The sequence below is a fragment of the Taudactylus pleione genome, unplaced genomic scaffold (genome assembly GCF_031769625.1).
Source record: "Taudactylus pleione unplaced genomic scaffold, aTauple2 ptg000539l, whole genome shotgun sequence".
NCBI lineage: Eukaryota > Metazoa > Chordata > Amphibia > Anura > Myobatrachidae > Taudactylus > Taudactylus pleione.
In genome coordinates, this window is record NW_028284941.1 from 3,884,838 (window position 1) to 3,901,439 (window position 16,602).

The window sequence follows — 16,602 nt, forward strand, 5'->3', positions numbered from 1 at the left end:
GTAATTTATTATCCAATAAATCCAGATTGTCAGTGTGTTGGTTGCTCCCAGGAGACATCCACATGGCTGGGACAGCTATCAGACACACCAGGCCTGATTCAGAGGCGCATGCAAACCACTAGCAATGCAGATGACGTTTAGTGATTATTGGTACTGCTCATGCGCAAACCATTCAGAAAACTTCACAGCGCATGTGTTACCCTGAGTGTACGCACAAAGGTGTCAGAAATGGCACAGAGGGTATATAAAATGAAATGGCAAAAGCGATAGACATTCTGAAAAAAATAGGTTGCTCTCATGTGGGTCATTCTCAGATGCACAGCCACAGAGGCCAAGTTCAGACAGAGAAACTGCACCTGCCATAGGACACGTGTTACTGTAGATGCAGGGGCAGAACTATGGGAGACAATGGAGGCGCCTGCCGCCGGGCTCTAGCTCTGAAGGGGCACCTCATCCATTGTCCACAACATATTCTCCCCCCTATGTACCCAGAGTGTAACGTCATGACCACCCAATACATGGCACCCCTTCCCGGCACCTGAGAAGCCACCATACACTAGTGGAGAGCTCCATGTCAGACCATCAGCTGCTGCCTTCATCTATCTATAGCCTGTCTGCATGCGAATTGCACAGTGTCATTTGCACACTGTGACGGGGGGGGGGCACCAAATTATAACTTGCCTCCGGGGGTCTAGGCTGCACTTACGACACTGTGTAGATGGCAGTGGCGGGCTGGGCCGGGGGGCAGGGTGCCCTGTGCCCCCCCGGGCCGCAGCGCCATGCGGGCCGCGGGCAGTCTTTGTCTGTGTGACACAGCTGCACCGCGCGTGTAGCGCTGACTGGACAGAGTGCTATACAGTTACAAACACACAGCCGCCGGCTCCGGCAGCTGTGTGTTTGTTTTGAGTGGCAGCCAATGAGAGTCTGTCAGACTCTCACTGACTGCTGCTGCGCCCACCACAGGAGCCGCTCCATCTTCCGGCTCCTGCAGTGGGTAATGGAAGAGACGTCATGACATCATATGACGTCTCTCCCATAATGCAGAGCGGCTCTGCCCGGGAGGACAGACGGAGGAGCGGATGGCGGCGGCGGGAGCGGGGATTCAGGTAAGTGTTTTTTTTTATTATTTATTACGTGTGTGTGTGTGTGTACTGTGGGAGGGGGGGGGACCACTACAGGGGGCACTAAAAGGGGGGGGGGGGACTACTACTGGGGCCACTACAAGGTGGAGAACACTACTGGGGGCACTACAAGGGGGATTACTACTGGGGGCACAACAAGGGGGGCTACTACTGGGGGCATTACAAGGGGGGGATTACTACTGGGGGCATTACAAGGGGGAGAGCATTACAAGAGGGGGATGCTACTGGGGCACTACAAGGGGGGGACTACTACTGGGGGCACTACAAGGGGGAGAGCACTACTGGGGGTACTACAAGGGGGAGAGCACTATTGGGGGCACTACAAGGGGGAGAGCACTACTGGGGGGACTACAAGGGGGAGAGCACTACTGGGGGCACAACAAGGGGGGACTACTACTGGGGCATTACAAAGGGGGGACTACTACTGGGGGCACTACAAGAGGGAGAACACTACTGGGGGCACTACAAGGGGGGGGCTACTACTGGGGGCACTGCATAGGGGTTACCACTACTGGGGGCACTATATAAGGGGCTTACTACTGGGGGCACAAGGGGCACTGCACAGGGGGGACCACTACTGGGGGCACTGTATAAGGGGCACTGCATAGGAGGATCACTACTGGTGGCCTGTATATGGGCACCACTACAGGGGGCTGCCCCATATCTTTAATTTACTTTGCATTAATTCCATATGGACCCGCCTCCCTGGAACACTTGAGGGAGGGGGGCGCCTAAGCGCACACGTGCTCCGGGCACCCTGGCTACACGCTACCCCTCTGCCAGGGCCACCTGCATGCATTTGCCCCCCAGGCTAAAAGTTGCCAGCCAGCCCCTGGTAGATGGTGTGCCAATGGTGGTGTGTCCTGAATCACTGGTGATGTTACAGTGTGTAGAGTGGCTGATAGTGGGTGTCTTAGTGCTTACACATTCAGGTGCAGGCTAGTACACAAGGGGAAGTCTGAAATAGCATATTATCATTACTGCGACTCCGCCAACAGAAGCAAGAGCGGACGGAGCAGTGTACACTTCTGAATCAGGCCACCATTTCCAGCTGAACTTCTTAGTCCTCAGAGCTGAAGTCTGAAGAAGAAAGCTGAGGTGGATGGGTTGGAGAAGAAGATTTGTGAAGCCAAAGTTGTTGGGTTAGAAAAGGTAGAATAGTGAGGGAAGAAGCTGATATCTATACACCAGCAAGCAAACCAAAGGCTCTTAAAGTGGGTATCCACTTTCCAACAATGAAGGACTGAATGATTACGATATAGTTATCATTCAGTCATTCATTATACTGTGCAGTGCCTAGACTAAATGATATGTCGATCAGTACAGGCACCTTCCCTCATCTCCGAACATGCTCAACCTGACAATATCGTCAGGTTGACCGCCATGTTCGGGCGATGAGCGATGTCGACAACGAACAGCGGGAGCGCGCATTGCTGGTCGTTGCCAGGTGTGTGATATGTATTACCACCGGCCGCAATTCCCGACAGCGGCTGCCCGACAACAGAGGAAATCCCGATCGTCCTAAAGGTAAGTATTTACTAACCTAACCCCCCTAACCCTCCTTAGAGGTGCCTAACCCTAACCTCCCCCCCTGTGCCTAACCCTAACCCCCCCTCTAAGTGCCTAAACCTAACCCCCCCTTCCCCGCTGCCTAAACCTAAGTCCCCCGGGGGTGCCTAGCCCTAACCTTCCCCCGGGGGTGCCTAATCCTAACCCTTCCTCCCCCTAGCCTAACCCTAACCTCCCGAGGGGGTGTCTAACCCTAAGTCCCCCCCGGGAGCCCTAAACCTAACCCTCCCCCCCCGCGCGGCTGTTCGCTGCGGCGCCCGGCATCCGTCCGATCTGGATGCTGGGCGCCGGTCTCCCTATGTCGGGCAAATTACAGGTGTCTACATTTAGAAGCCGGCGGTCGGCATTTAGACCGTCAGGGTCCAGACTACAACCCGTTGCCGGCATATCCACTGCACGTTTAATGAACGACCGAACAATAACGATGTCATTATCGTTCAATCGTCCATTTACATCGGCAAGTGGATATCCGCCTTTAGAAGTGCTAGCAGAGAAATACGAATCCATAATTTCATGTGCAAAGCTTAGTGAGAGTGAGGGCTCTGTACAGGTGAGGTCTGACAATGTAACAAGGTGCTACAGTCCTAATACACTAATACAACTGAAATTATCCGGGAAGGAAAACCTTGTTTGTTTTCGCTCACAGGGCCTGATTCAGAGCCGGACGCTCTGACCAGAGCGCTCGCTCTGAATCAGGGCCCTCCTGCATTAAAATGGAGCATCCTCCTGGACGCTCGTATAGCTGTGAGTCACCACCCACAGCATATACGAGCGTCCAACAAGATGGTCGTGATGGTCTTGACCATCGCGACCATCGGACTTGCGAAGGAAACCCTGCGGTCGGGTTTCCCAGCCACAAGCCCTGGAGAGATTTTGTCTCTATCAGAGCCAAAATCCCTCCCACTGACATCACTAGTGATGTCAGTGGGGCCGGCTTCAGACGGTAGGCGTTCCCATGGGAACGCCTCCGTCTGGCAGGCACGCCCCCGGCACGCCCACCAAAGGGGGCGTGCTGTCAATCAACATCGACAGCACGCTCCCTTTGGTGCGAGACCCAGAGCGATGGAAAGCCCGACGTGTGCATGCGCAGTGGAGAACATCGACCCACTTGCGAGCGTACTGCCGCTCGCGAGTGGGTCTGAATGACCCCCACAGTCCTTAGAGGTCTAAGTAAAAAAAAAAATCAAGGAAGGTTTTCCTCATGTTATATGCAGCCACACATCACAAAAGTTTCCAATGGAGCCTCATGCTTAATTGATACTGAAAATATAATTTAATAATAAAAAAAATAGTATATGCAGCAACAGAATGAAGCCTGATAATATGGGGACACTTAAAGATAAATTGGAAAAAATTATTACAGAAGATAAAGCTGATTTCTTAAATAATTAGGAAACAAGATAAAAAAATGCCAGGATATGGGGTATGTAGTAATAGCCTATACGTATACACCATTACGTGTCACTAGTCTAACATACTGCAGGAGGAGAAGCAGTTACAACTAAACACTAAGACAAAGCACCTGGATAAGAAGGCATAAATCAGATGAATAGCCAAAATGTAAAAGGACAAAATCCAAACCAGCATAGTATAGACATGTATTGCTGGCCATACACCTGCACGATTTCGGGCCGATTGCCCGATTTTCAATGAGTCATAAGATGGATCTTGTGAAAATCGTGTATTATTTTAGTAAGATCCGATGAGCGCTCCCGCATCTCCTATAATCGGATCTTATTATCAGATGTGCAGGCCATATGTTCCAACGTATCGTGTGCAGATCGTGCCATTTATTTTGTTCATGCGATCCATCGTGCAGCAATTCAAGTCGCTTCAATGACTGTTTCCCTAATGAGCTTGTGAGACACAGGATCGATCATACGACAGATCCTGTGCTAAGAAAAACAACAAACATGCTGCCGGGACTGCCAGGGAGCTCCGGGGAATTCAAGGGAATCGTATGATGAATCGGATCTTATGCTGGTCGTGCAGGTGTATGGCCAGCTCTCATCTGACAACAGTTGTTGAGCATTTAATTAAAGCATATCATACATCATCATTTGTTGTAGAATATAATTTGTTAATGCATAGAACTGGTGATGGATAACAATCTTGTTTTATTTTTGTGAGGCATTAAGTCTCAAACAGGATTTGATTAAAACCAATGTGTCATATTTGGATTATACTTATTTAGTACACCATATTTGGCATATGGTGTACTAAATAAGAGGGCTAGCTCTGGGGGAGAGGACTGATTGAAGAATAGAAAACCAAGAGCTGCTCTAGTTGGGTTAAATGTAGAGATGAGCTGTTTGGTTTCGGCTCGGTTAAGTTCGGATCTGAAAACCAAATCGTATTTCGTATCTGGCTATCACGTGTTTTGGATAGCCAATAAGATAAATCCGAACTAGCGCTAATTAGGTGAAAAGAACCGAGTAAAACTGAACCGCTCATTTCTAGTTAAAATGTATAGTTATTTGTGTTGCACCAAAGGGGATCAGTATTGGGCTCTGTCTTTTTCAGTTTTTTTCTTAATCAGCATGTAGATAGCATGTAGTTAGCATATATATAGCTTTGAAAGTATGGTATCCATGATTGCTGATAGCGCTAAGCTATGTAGGTTATTAATGCATAGCAGCAAAGTGACTATATACAGTAAAGGGGTTTGCACATAGGCTGTGGGAAGAATACAACTGGAAAAATCTGATATGTTTAAATACTTAGAATTACTGGGTGATAGGAAGCAGAGTAGAAGCATCATTACCATGCAGCAGCTGCAAGAATGTATAAAGGGACTCACTGTTTGGGAATCCCACGGCTCAAATCCCGACAGCGGCTGACCGACATGGCTCAAAATCCCGATCGTCCGCAGGTAAGTATCAACTAACCTAACCCCCCTAACGCTAACCCTCCTTAGGGGTGCCTAACCCTAACCTTCCCCCCAGTGCCTAACCCTAATCCCCCCTCTTAATGCCTAAACCTAACCCCCCCTTCCCCGCCGCCTAAACCTAAGTCCCCCCCGGGGGTGCCTAACCCTAACCCTCCCCTAACCAAACCCTAACCTCCCTGGGGGGTGTCTACACCTAAGTCCCCCCCAGGAGCCCTAAACCTAACCCTCCCCCCCCGCGGCTGTCCGCAGCGGCACCTGGCATCACTTTGATCGGGATGCCGGACGCCGGTCTCCTGGCGTTGGTAAAATGACAGGCGTCTAGATTTAGACACCTGTCATTTAACCCTCGCCGGGTTAAGGCAGTCGGGAAGCCGGCTGTCGAGCTTACGTCCGCCGGCTTCCCGACTGCATACCCACTGTTTTTGATGTACAAATAGGGGCTGATACAAAGTGAGTGGTGTGCCAGTTTGTGTAGCACATCTTGTGTTATTTTGCCCTGTGCATGTTCAGAACGTGAACGCATATACATGCTGAATTGTACACCTGCGCGACCTTCTCATTGCAACTGGATAACAGGGGAGGGGTGGGAAAGGATAGACATTGGTTCATGTAGACCAGCAGTTCTGAGCATATAATCCTACTTGTTAGAGGGCGGGTACAAACTAGGCACATATAATGCAGATGTGGGGCATATCCAGATGTGGACAGCTCTGCAATGTGCCGAAATATACTATTTTGTTTGAGTGATTTATGTCCAACTTGCCACTAACTCTGTCTGCATCATCTAAATAATGGCCGTTCTATCAGTCCTCTCGCTAGGTACAATACAGGATCATGTAAAACCAGACAGCATTAAGATAAGAGTCACCGTGAGGGGGGTACCTTGTACCCAGGCCTGGGCTTGTGGAAGGACCTGACAGGGGCCCAGGCCAGGTCAGTTGCAGAGCACTGCTGAGAGGGAAAATGGCCCCCATTGCAGAGCGCGGAGCCACACACAGTGGCCGGGTCAGTTGCTGAGTGGGACATTATCCCCCTTTGCAGCACTGATGAGGGAGACAATACCCCCCATTTGCAGAGCATGGTGTCTCCCTGTGCAGCAAGCATATTTTTTAATTTGGCCATGTTCCCCAATACCTAGGCACTGCTCTCAATCGCCCTGATTAAGATAGATAGATGCTACACAGATATGGTATAATACACCTTGTCTTTCTGCCTGTGCTTGCTTCACTCTGATTATGATGTGATTATTGGCTTTAGATGTGTACTTGCTATTTGGAATAAATATCAAATAAGAGAAACTACTCTATTCTTCACCTCTGGTGCAATATAGCCCCGTGTTCCTGCATATCCAATGGCCATCATATCTCCATGCATGTTGTTAAGTGCTAGGCCAAAGTCTGCTACCTTAATGTGGCCTGCACCATCTATCAGGATATTCTCCGGCTTTATATCACTGTGAAAAGGGAGAGTCCACATTTTCCATCTGTTCTATAACTATTTCTATTTTATCTATTCTAACATATATTATTGATTTTCTAAGTAAAATAAGTACTTGAGATGGAACATTACATGATATAACATCATATGATACAATGCTATCTGTACATGAAACAGATATGTCAACATATAAATTAGCCCAATATTTATATTTATTACACCATTCAAAAGGCAGTAAAGCACTTAAAGGCTTTTTCCACCAATCAATTTTACCAAACCCAATGACAGTATGTTAGGTATAAGAACTTTAGCGGAGGTTCATCCCCAGAATTCCCACCAATTGCTCTATTTAGCTGGGTCACATAGAGCCGTGACCTTTACAGATAACCCTCTGTGCTGGCCTGCTCTCTCTCAGTAGCAGGGAGATCCAGCATATAGTGGTTCTAATGGTGCCCACACACATACCGATGTACTCACGATCAGCCGATGTGTACAATTTATGTACGATTTCCCTTGAAACTCTCCCCGGCAGCTCTGCACACGATCTCCACACAATATGCACACAATTTGGTGTCCAATCTTCAAACGATCTCTCCAAGCTGAGTACACACTAGATGATATATTGGATAATTTGTCGTTTTGGGACGATTCCAAACAACAAATCATCCACATGGTCCAGTGTGTACACACTATCACGCGTTTCCGTGTGTCATTTGTCGCATATTCAGATCTGCCTGCAGTGTAGGCAATCTAAAGATCTAACGCCGACACCATGTTTCTGGATGCGGCGGGAAACGGCATATCGGGTGATCATATATCAGATTGTGCAATGTATACGGAATGTATTGTCCAGTCGCATCTGCTGTCGCTGGGTACACACCGCGTCTAGTTTTTACCCAGCTTACGGGGTACATTTACTAAAGTAAGAGTTTTTAGAAGTGGAGATGTTGCCCATAGCAACCAATCAGATTCTACTTAACATTTAACTAGCACCTTCTAGAAGATAATAGCTAGAATCTGATTTTTTGCTATGGGCAACATCTCCACTTCTAAAAACTCTCACTTTAGTAAATTTTCCCCTAATGCTGCCCATCCACTAGACGATTAAACCTTAGCGATTGAGCGATAATGACCGTCGTTATCGCCCAATCGCTTGGTAATCGTCTGCAAATCGGGCAGTAAAATGTTAAAAACAACAAGCGATGCGCGTGCTAGCTGGTCGTTTTTAACATCTATCATCACCCGAACATAGCGGTTAAGCTGACGACCGCTGTCAGGTTGCCATGTTCGGGGATAATTGATCTGCATACACTGAACGTCTGAACGTTCAGTGCATGCACTTCACCCCTAGGGGGACGACGGCACGATTATGATGTCGTAATCGTGCCATTGTCCCCGCATCTAGTAGTGGATGGGCAGCTTAAGGATGTCAGATCTCCTTGCTATGGAGCTTAGCATTGCAGCTCACATACAAGTTAGCATTTGGTTGTCATTGGATCCTCTCTCTGAGTCCTCTGCTGATCTTATGGTCACTGTATTGTGCCAGATCTTTGGTTCCCCTTGGCAGCCCACCCAATGAGCTGTAATATGTTTGTTTTATTTGCTAACACACACTTTTTATAACATTTGTAATTTTGTATACAGTATATGGTTCTTGCAGACTGATGTATTTAGTGCCATGGTAAAGAAAAGTATTTGCGAATGTAAGAATTGGCCTATTTACAGTATCTAATATTAGCCATCTTTCCATTCAGCAATACAGTGCTATTACCACAATTGGGACTACAGAATCTCAGTGTATGGCTCCAGTGTGCCCAAGTGTCCCAAGAAAGTCCCTTTTTGCAGTAGAAATCTTTATCTCACAATGCTCATTTTCCTATAACTTAGACATTTCCCATGCAGCCAGAGTAACACAATAAGACCGGGATGTACTAAAGGAAAAATGCGGTAACCCCATTTTTTATCGCATTTCCATATGTACTAAGCCCCAGCCGCCCTTTTTTCGGTGTGGAGGGTGACGCCAGAAAAACCCTATAGAAGCCTATGGGCTTCTTACCGCACCCCGCACCCGACACTTCGCCGCCCCGCCCTGGCCCCCACTCACCTGCACTCCATGGTTGCCGTCCCGTGCTCCTGCTGGGTCCTCCACCTCCTCCTAATCTGTTTCCGGGTGCAGGAAGGAGGAGGAGGAGCCCAGGGCTTCCTGCACAGGTGACCAGCAGGAAGCTCCCGGGGCTCGGAGGGAGCGGGGTCCCACGGAGACCCCATTACCTGGCGTCGGTTGCTTTGCAAAGGGCAGCTCTTATCGCAAGAGCTGTCCTTTGCGATACTAATCGCATATGTTAGTACATATACGATTAGTAAGATTGCGGTGACTGGCGGAATGGTCACCGCAACTTTAGTACATCCCGGCCTAAGTATGGATAGGATCTGACAGTCTTTTTCATTTATTGGTAACTTCATAGAAAAAGGAAGTGGAATATATGGCAGAGCAATGCTGGAGGTGATAGGAGCCATAACACACAGGGTGGGGTACATAGGGCCTTATTCAGACCCGGTCGCAAGCGCTGAGCGCTCGCAACCGGGTCGATGTTTGCCCACTGGGCATGCGCACTTTGGAGCCGGCACCGAAGTGCGCATGCGTGAGACCCGGCTAGCGACGGGCGGTCCGTCGTTACAGGTTTCGCACCAAAGGGGGCGAACTGTCGATGGTGATTGACAGCTCGCCCCGTTTGGGAGGCGGGCAGGGGGGGTGGCCGGCCAAGCGGAGGCGTTCCCGAGTGAACGCTTGCAATTATGTCATTGGGGAGCTTCCTGCTCGAACAGAGCAGAAAGCTCCCTGGGGCTTGCGCTTGCCAAGACCCAACCTTAGGGTCTCGTCGCAAGCCGCGATGGTCTTGACCATCGCGACCATCATCCTGGTCGGTCGCTAAGCTGTGGGTGGTAACCCACAGCTTAGCTAGCGACCAGGAGGCCGCACTAAAAAAAAGAAGCAGCCGCGCTCATTCAGCGAGAGCGATCGCTTCTTGCGACCGCCTCTGAATGAGGGCCATAGTCCTTCTGCTGCGGGAGATGGTAAACCAGAATTGTGCTCTTTTCATTGCTGGTTGAAATTATATTTGTATTCCAGCAGCACAATTTAACTCTTTTCAGCAATAAAAGTAGCAGCTGTTAAATTAATTCACTATATATATTATGTACTGCAAAACTTGCTAATAGAGCCATCTGCCCCGTTGGGCATACTTGCCTACCCTCACGATTTGGCCGGGACCCACCCGCCCTGCCCCCTGCTTCTTGATGCAGAAAATCTTGGCATTGTGATGAGGGGGTGGGGCCACGGTGACATGATCACGCTGTCACACCCAATGCTCCACCCCCAATGATGAGTAATTGTCGCATCACGCCCCCTTTTGCCGCGACACGCCCTCCCGTCGTGAAAGCTCGACAGCTCCCTCCCGGCAAGAGGGAGCTAAAAGTCGGTAAGTATGGGCTTCATTATATAGAGGTTAATGTTTATATTAATAAGCAATCATCACAGATGAACCATAGAACCTAAAGGGCAACAAGATGACATTAAATAATAGGGAATATATACTGTATATGGTCAGTCTACAACATTCATCAATGTATGTATGTGTGACAGAGTGGGTCTCTCCCACATTCTGAGGAAAGGGTAAATTTCCTGTAGCCAGATAGGAAACACACCCTTACCTCAGTTAAGACCAGCTAAGGTATAAACCTGGTAGTGTTAGTTAGTCAGGGGAAATGTGAGGGAGAGGTTGCACCTTTAGCAGCTCTCTCTATGCTGGACAATCTGAACCATGACTGTGCTGGGAATACTCTGCTTGTTTGAACTGCTTTCTCACGTAAAGCCGCACATCTACTAGCAGACTTTGAAACGACTGCACGATTACAACATTGTAATTGTGCAGTCATTTTACAGTCTGTACTGTCCCTACACTGAACGATCAGTTATTCAGTGTAGGAACATCAATCATCCCCTAACATGCACAACCTGACGTTATCGCCAGGTTGACCAGCATGTTCGGGCGATGACTGATGTCGGAAACGACCAGCGGGAGCGCACATCACTGGTCGTTTCGACATTAATGTGCCCGATTCATGAGCGAACGAATGATAACGATATCGTTCAATCGCTCATAGAAATCGGAGTGGATGTGCGCCTTAAGCTGTATTATTGTTCCTGAACTATGTTTGTCTTATGTAAGAAGCCATTACACTGGCTATGCCTTTTCAAGCCTGGAATAAAAAGCTAACTTGTTTGCATTATCTCAATCTCCCATTGGTCATCTGAACTTACCTGCTACAGTATGATACAAGCAGGGGCGTATCTATAATGGGTGCAGGGTGTGCGGGGAACACGGGTCCCTGAGTCCAGGGGGGGCCCCACACCGCACACCCTGCACCCATAATATTACTTACCTCTCTGGAGTCCTACGTCGGCGCGTGGGTCCGGCGCTGTAAAACGACTGGAAAATGGCCGCCATTTTCCCGTCGTTTGCGCATACGCAGTACAGGGAAAATGGCCGCCGTGGCCATTTTCCCGGTGACCTGTGCATACACTATAGACTCTGGGCACACTCTAGTGCCCAGAGTCTATAACTCCGGCGCTGGCCGCACACAGCTCAGTGCGCAGCCGGCCGGAGAGGAGGGGGCCCGTGTCAGAGACTGCACACGGGCCCCCTCCTCTCTATAAACGCCCCTGGATACAAACGTACAAAGAAATATAATAATTACAGTAATGGCAGAACCTGGACAGGAAACAAATAACTACTAAAATAAGAAAACAAATATCTTACCGATGGATGAAGCCCTTTGAGTGCAGGAACTGCAAGCCAGATGTGATTTCAGCCGCGTAGAAACTTATAAGAGAAAAAAGGAAACGCCTGTAAACATATATGACAATTTCATATAAACTCAGAGTTTATATGAAATTAGGATAAACAGTACACCGGGATACGTTTAGGAAGCTGGCGGCTGCAATCCCGACCGCCGGCTTCCCGAATCCTCTATCCCGCCTAGGGATAAATGACCGGCGTCTAAAATCTAGACGCCTGTCATTTTACTGGCGCCGGGAGATAGGCGCCCGGCATACCGATCGAAGGAATGCCGGGTGCTGCGAGCGGACAGCTGCAGGGGCGTGGGTTAGGTTTAGGGCACTCGGGGAGGGGGGAATTAGGGTTAAGCACCCCCCTGGGAGGGTTAGGCTAGGGGGAGGGAGGGTTAGGCACCCCCGGGGGGGACTTAGGGTTAGGTACCCCCCTGGGGGACTTAGGTTTAGGCAGCGGGGAAGGGGGGGTTAAGGTTAGGCACTTAGAGGGGGGAGGTTAGGGTTAGGCACTTGGGGGGAGGTTAGGGTTAGGCACCCCTAAGGATGGTTAGGGTTAGGGGGGTTGGTTAGGTTAGTAAGACGATCGGGATTTCCAGCGCTGTCGGGCTTCCGCTGCCGGGCTCTGCTATTTTGTCGGGCTGCCGGAGCCGGGAATCGAACCGCCCGTTAAGCGGCAGCCGGATATTCAATCCAAATGCCAGTACACCAAGGGTATATTTACTGAAGGTTGATTTTAATCGATTTCAAATCAATCAATCAACATTGAGTCATCGGGCCACTCTGATAAAGTCATACTGTCACTAAATGCTGAAAAAGCATTCGACATGGTGCTGTGTTATCCTGTGTTATGTAGCCTCCCTCATCTACCCCTGTACTCTGTATGCAACATTACTCTCATCCTCCTAACACCTCATTTTCTGTATGTTATCCTGAGTGATGTAGCCTCCCTCATCTACCCCTGTACTTTGTATGTAGCATTACTCTCATCCTCCAAACATCTCATTTTCTGTATGTTATCCTGAGTGATGTAGCCTCCCTCATCTACCCCTGTACTCTGTATGTAGCATTACTCTCATCCTCCCAACATCACATTTTCTGTATGTTATCCTGTGTGATGTAGCCTCCCTCATCTACCCCTATACTCTGTATGTAGCATTACTCTCATCCTCCCAACACCATATTTTCTGTATGTTGTCCTGCGTGTCCTTCATCTACCCCTGTACTCTGTTTGTAACATTACTCTCATTCTCCCAACACCTCATTTTCAGCTCTTACGTTGCCGTCTTGATGTCCAGGTGGTCTCTCTTACGGAGCAGCTCATCCAGATCTCCGCCATGCGCAAAGTCCATTCCTAGGAAAAGAAGCTCCTATAACAGGACAGACAAAGGTCAATATTAATATGATAGGTATATTGAAGAAGCATAATGAGTATTTAAAATCTATGTTCAATTTTTGTGGTCACACTTGTTCTTGCACTCAAGTTCCCATATGTAAACAAATTTTGTCATCCCCAGGTGTCATTAGTTAGTATGCTTGGGTGTGGTTCTGTCTCTTTAAGCCAGTGAGCAAGCACTTAAACTCATTGTAGAAACATAGGCCCTCATTCCGACCCGGTCGCAAGCGCTGAGCGCTTGCAACCGGGTCGATGTTTTGGCCCTGCGCACGTGCGGCGGCCTCACTGCGCGTGTGCAAGCCCCGTAGCGAGAGAGAATTCTCTCAGCTCCGGAGCTCACTACAAAAGGGCCGGCTGTCGATTTTTATCGACAGCTCGCCCCGTTTTGTAGGCGTGGCGAGGGGGTGGTTTCACAAACGGAGGCGTTCCTTAAGACCGTGACGTGGTTGGTCAGTTTGACAAACTATTGCAATACTTTGGAACTAACATTCCCTGGAATTAAAAGTACAGTTTGGAATATAATGGTCAGTGCTGAGCTTGTATAATTTTGGCACTGGCACCGTAGATGTTTGAGTGCTGTGGATCAAAGCCAATTGTGTGTGTATATATATATATATATATATATAAATACCCTAGTGGTGCAGCACTCCTGGCAGGAAAAACGACACATGCCGGCAGTTCAGTTGGCAATATATCTATACATTCACAGACATCAGCACATAACTCACCATAATTTACACAGTACAAATGACCTGTGGTCACTGACTCAGACAGATCAGACGCATGCAAATGGTGGATTCCTACATAGAGCACAGGTGCAAATTTACACATTTGTGTGTATTTCTGTCCTGTTCTTAGTCGGACAGAGGGCCTGATTCAGACCCGGTCGCAAGCGCTGAGCGCTCGCAACCGGGTCGATGGTGGCCCACAGAGCATGCGCACGAGGGAGCCGGCTCCGTCGTGCGCATGCACGAGACCCGGCTAGCGACGTAGTTCCGGGTCTCGCAACAAAGGGGGCGAGCTGTCGATGTTGAGTGAAAGCTCACCCCCTTTGGTGGGCGGGCCGGGGGGGTGGCTGCCCAAATGGAGGCATTCCCATGTGAACGCCTGCCGTTTGGGGGCGGCCCCACTGACATCACGATTGAGGTCAGTGGAGAGATTCCGGCTCTGTTAGAGCCGAAATCTCTCTGGGGCTTGTGGCCACGAGACTCTACCACAAGGGTCTCGTCGCAAGCCCGATGGTCGCGATGGTCTTGACCATCGTGACCATCAACCTGGCCGCTCGCTATAGCTGTGGGTAGTCACAAAAAAAAAAAAAAACCGCCCTGATTCAGAACGAGCGCTCTTTCGTCCGGCTCTGAATCACGGCCAGAATGTGGCCGGATCAGTTTTTATGTGAAGTTGAGAATTTAGGCGGGAGCTGGGCACCAACAATGCAAGTGCACAGACATGTGGGAGTTTATGTAAAGCTCTGTGGGACCTATTCATCATTACTAAACTTTCCCTGGAAGTAATTAGGTTTAGAACTCGCATGGAGTTCTACCTAAGTACCAGAGGAATTCATCATTCTTCCTCTCCATAACTGACTATTCCGAAAAGCTGTCATTTTTGCGATGACAAATTTTCAGGACATAGATAGTTATCCCTCTCTACACTATCTTACCGCAGCTGGAAACAGTGCTGCGCATGCGCTGTTACATTCGTTAACCCAGTGCATGCACAGCACTGCCTACACATGCGGTAAGTTTGTGTCCCCCCTCTCCGCTCACCTGCACCCCCTCCCCCCCGCTCACCTCCACCCCCCCTTCTTCAGCACTTACCTGTCCGCGCAGCAGCCTCTGGCTCCGTCCTGCTGGTCTGTCACATGGTCTCCCAGCACACCACAGTACAGATTAGAGAAAAAAAAAAGTTTTTGTTTTTTTTTCTAATCTTTATTGTGTTCTGCTGGGAGAACACAGTGTCCGACCAGCCTCCGGAGCCAGAGGACGCACCAGACCGCCGGAGGAAGACGCTGGGGGACCTGTCCAGCTGGCAGCAGGTAAGTCTCACCTGCTATTCGCTTACTCACAGTGGCGGATAGTTCCTCCATCAAATTCCGAAAATTCATAATTTTCGGAATTTGATGAATACCATAATTTCCACATCCCCATACTAATATATGGGGAGTGTGGAAATTAACGCAGGGGAACTTAGCAAAGAGATATCAGTGATATTTCCTGTGCTAAGTGGCTTCATGAATACTAAAATAACGTTATTTAAGGAAAATGTCCTTAAAAACGTTAACTTAGTGTTGATGAATAGGCCCCTGTGTGAGTTGTATGTACGGGGAAGGGAAGCCTGTTTCTGACAGATCTCTTGCATCTAGCATGGGACTGGTGCAGGTACTTATACTAATGATGACAGTACAGTGGTTGTCGTAATTAAAGTGGGCGGCACGGCTTTCCACCTTGCATTAGTTGAATGGAATGTCACAGTAACATAAGGTAGTAAATCAGGCTTCTGCAAATGCAGCCACTTTGCGTGTGACTCACAATGAGCCCCGTAATGAGTAAACCACTTGATAGGATGACAGTCACACCACCCTGCTGGAGATCCTGGAGGGGAGATGCAGGTGGCCAGTGGTGGGTGGTGGGGTGACACAAATCACATCACTGCACATCGCTCAGGGGGGTGAGGCCACAATGATGTAATGTGCAGAGAAATGCATCATCACGCCTCCCCCTGTCCTGGCCATTTCACTAGGAAATTCAGGAGTCTCACAGATTTTCAGGGAGAGAAGGAAAGTGTGCAAGGTGTATGAATGCAGTATGTTATAGAGTAGTGCTAGTATGTCATGGTAAAAGAACTACATACAATTGTACACAGAAGCCACCATATTACTATTACAAATGGAAAGATGTGTCTGTGTGACAGTTCTTGAAGCTGCTTCCTGCAATCAGCATGTAATGATGCTCAGGAACCACAACAACATTTTACTGTCCAAGTGGGTTCATAGAAATATTCACAAAAGTACCTGAGTCTGGAAGGCGCAAATCCCGCGGATGAGGAAGTTGCTCCCGACGGCCTCATGGAGAAGTCTTCTTTCTACACAGACGGCCGTCCTCACATCCTCGTCCTGCAGCTCTCTCTTCTTCAGCACCTTCAGCGCTAGCGATGTTTTGGCTACGGTGTCATATGCCAGCAACACCTGTACAGAACAGAGAGACATAACAGAGTCAGGAAGAAAGACAAATAAATATGTCAGAGATTCACATATGAGGTATGGGTCATACATGCAGTAATGATAACTTACTGTGTCCATGGATAAGGGTAATATATG

The 16,602-nt window shown here is 48.7% G+C and overlaps 1 protein-coding gene across 1 annotated transcript in view; it reads right to left on the reverse strand.

Annotated features, from left to right (window-relative positions):
• LOC148500939 (protein kinase C delta type-like) overlaps positions 1 to 16,602 on the reverse strand; it is a 62,030-nt gene that overhangs the window by 24,071 nt on the left and 21,357 nt on the right. Inside the window, exons 3-6 of the mRNA XM_088451161.1 lie at positions 16,297 to 16,470; positions 13,166 to 13,257; positions 11,859 to 11,921; positions 6,916 to 7,054 (exon numbers count right to left, since the gene is read on the reverse strand). Of these exons, the coding sequence (XP_088307287.1) occupies positions 6,916 to 7,054; positions 11,859 to 11,921; positions 13,166 to 13,257; positions 16,297 to 16,470 (468 nt within the window). The remainder of the gene's footprint in view (positions 1 to 6,915; positions 7,055 to 11,858; positions 11,922 to 13,165; positions 13,258 to 16,296; positions 16,471 to 16,602) is intronic.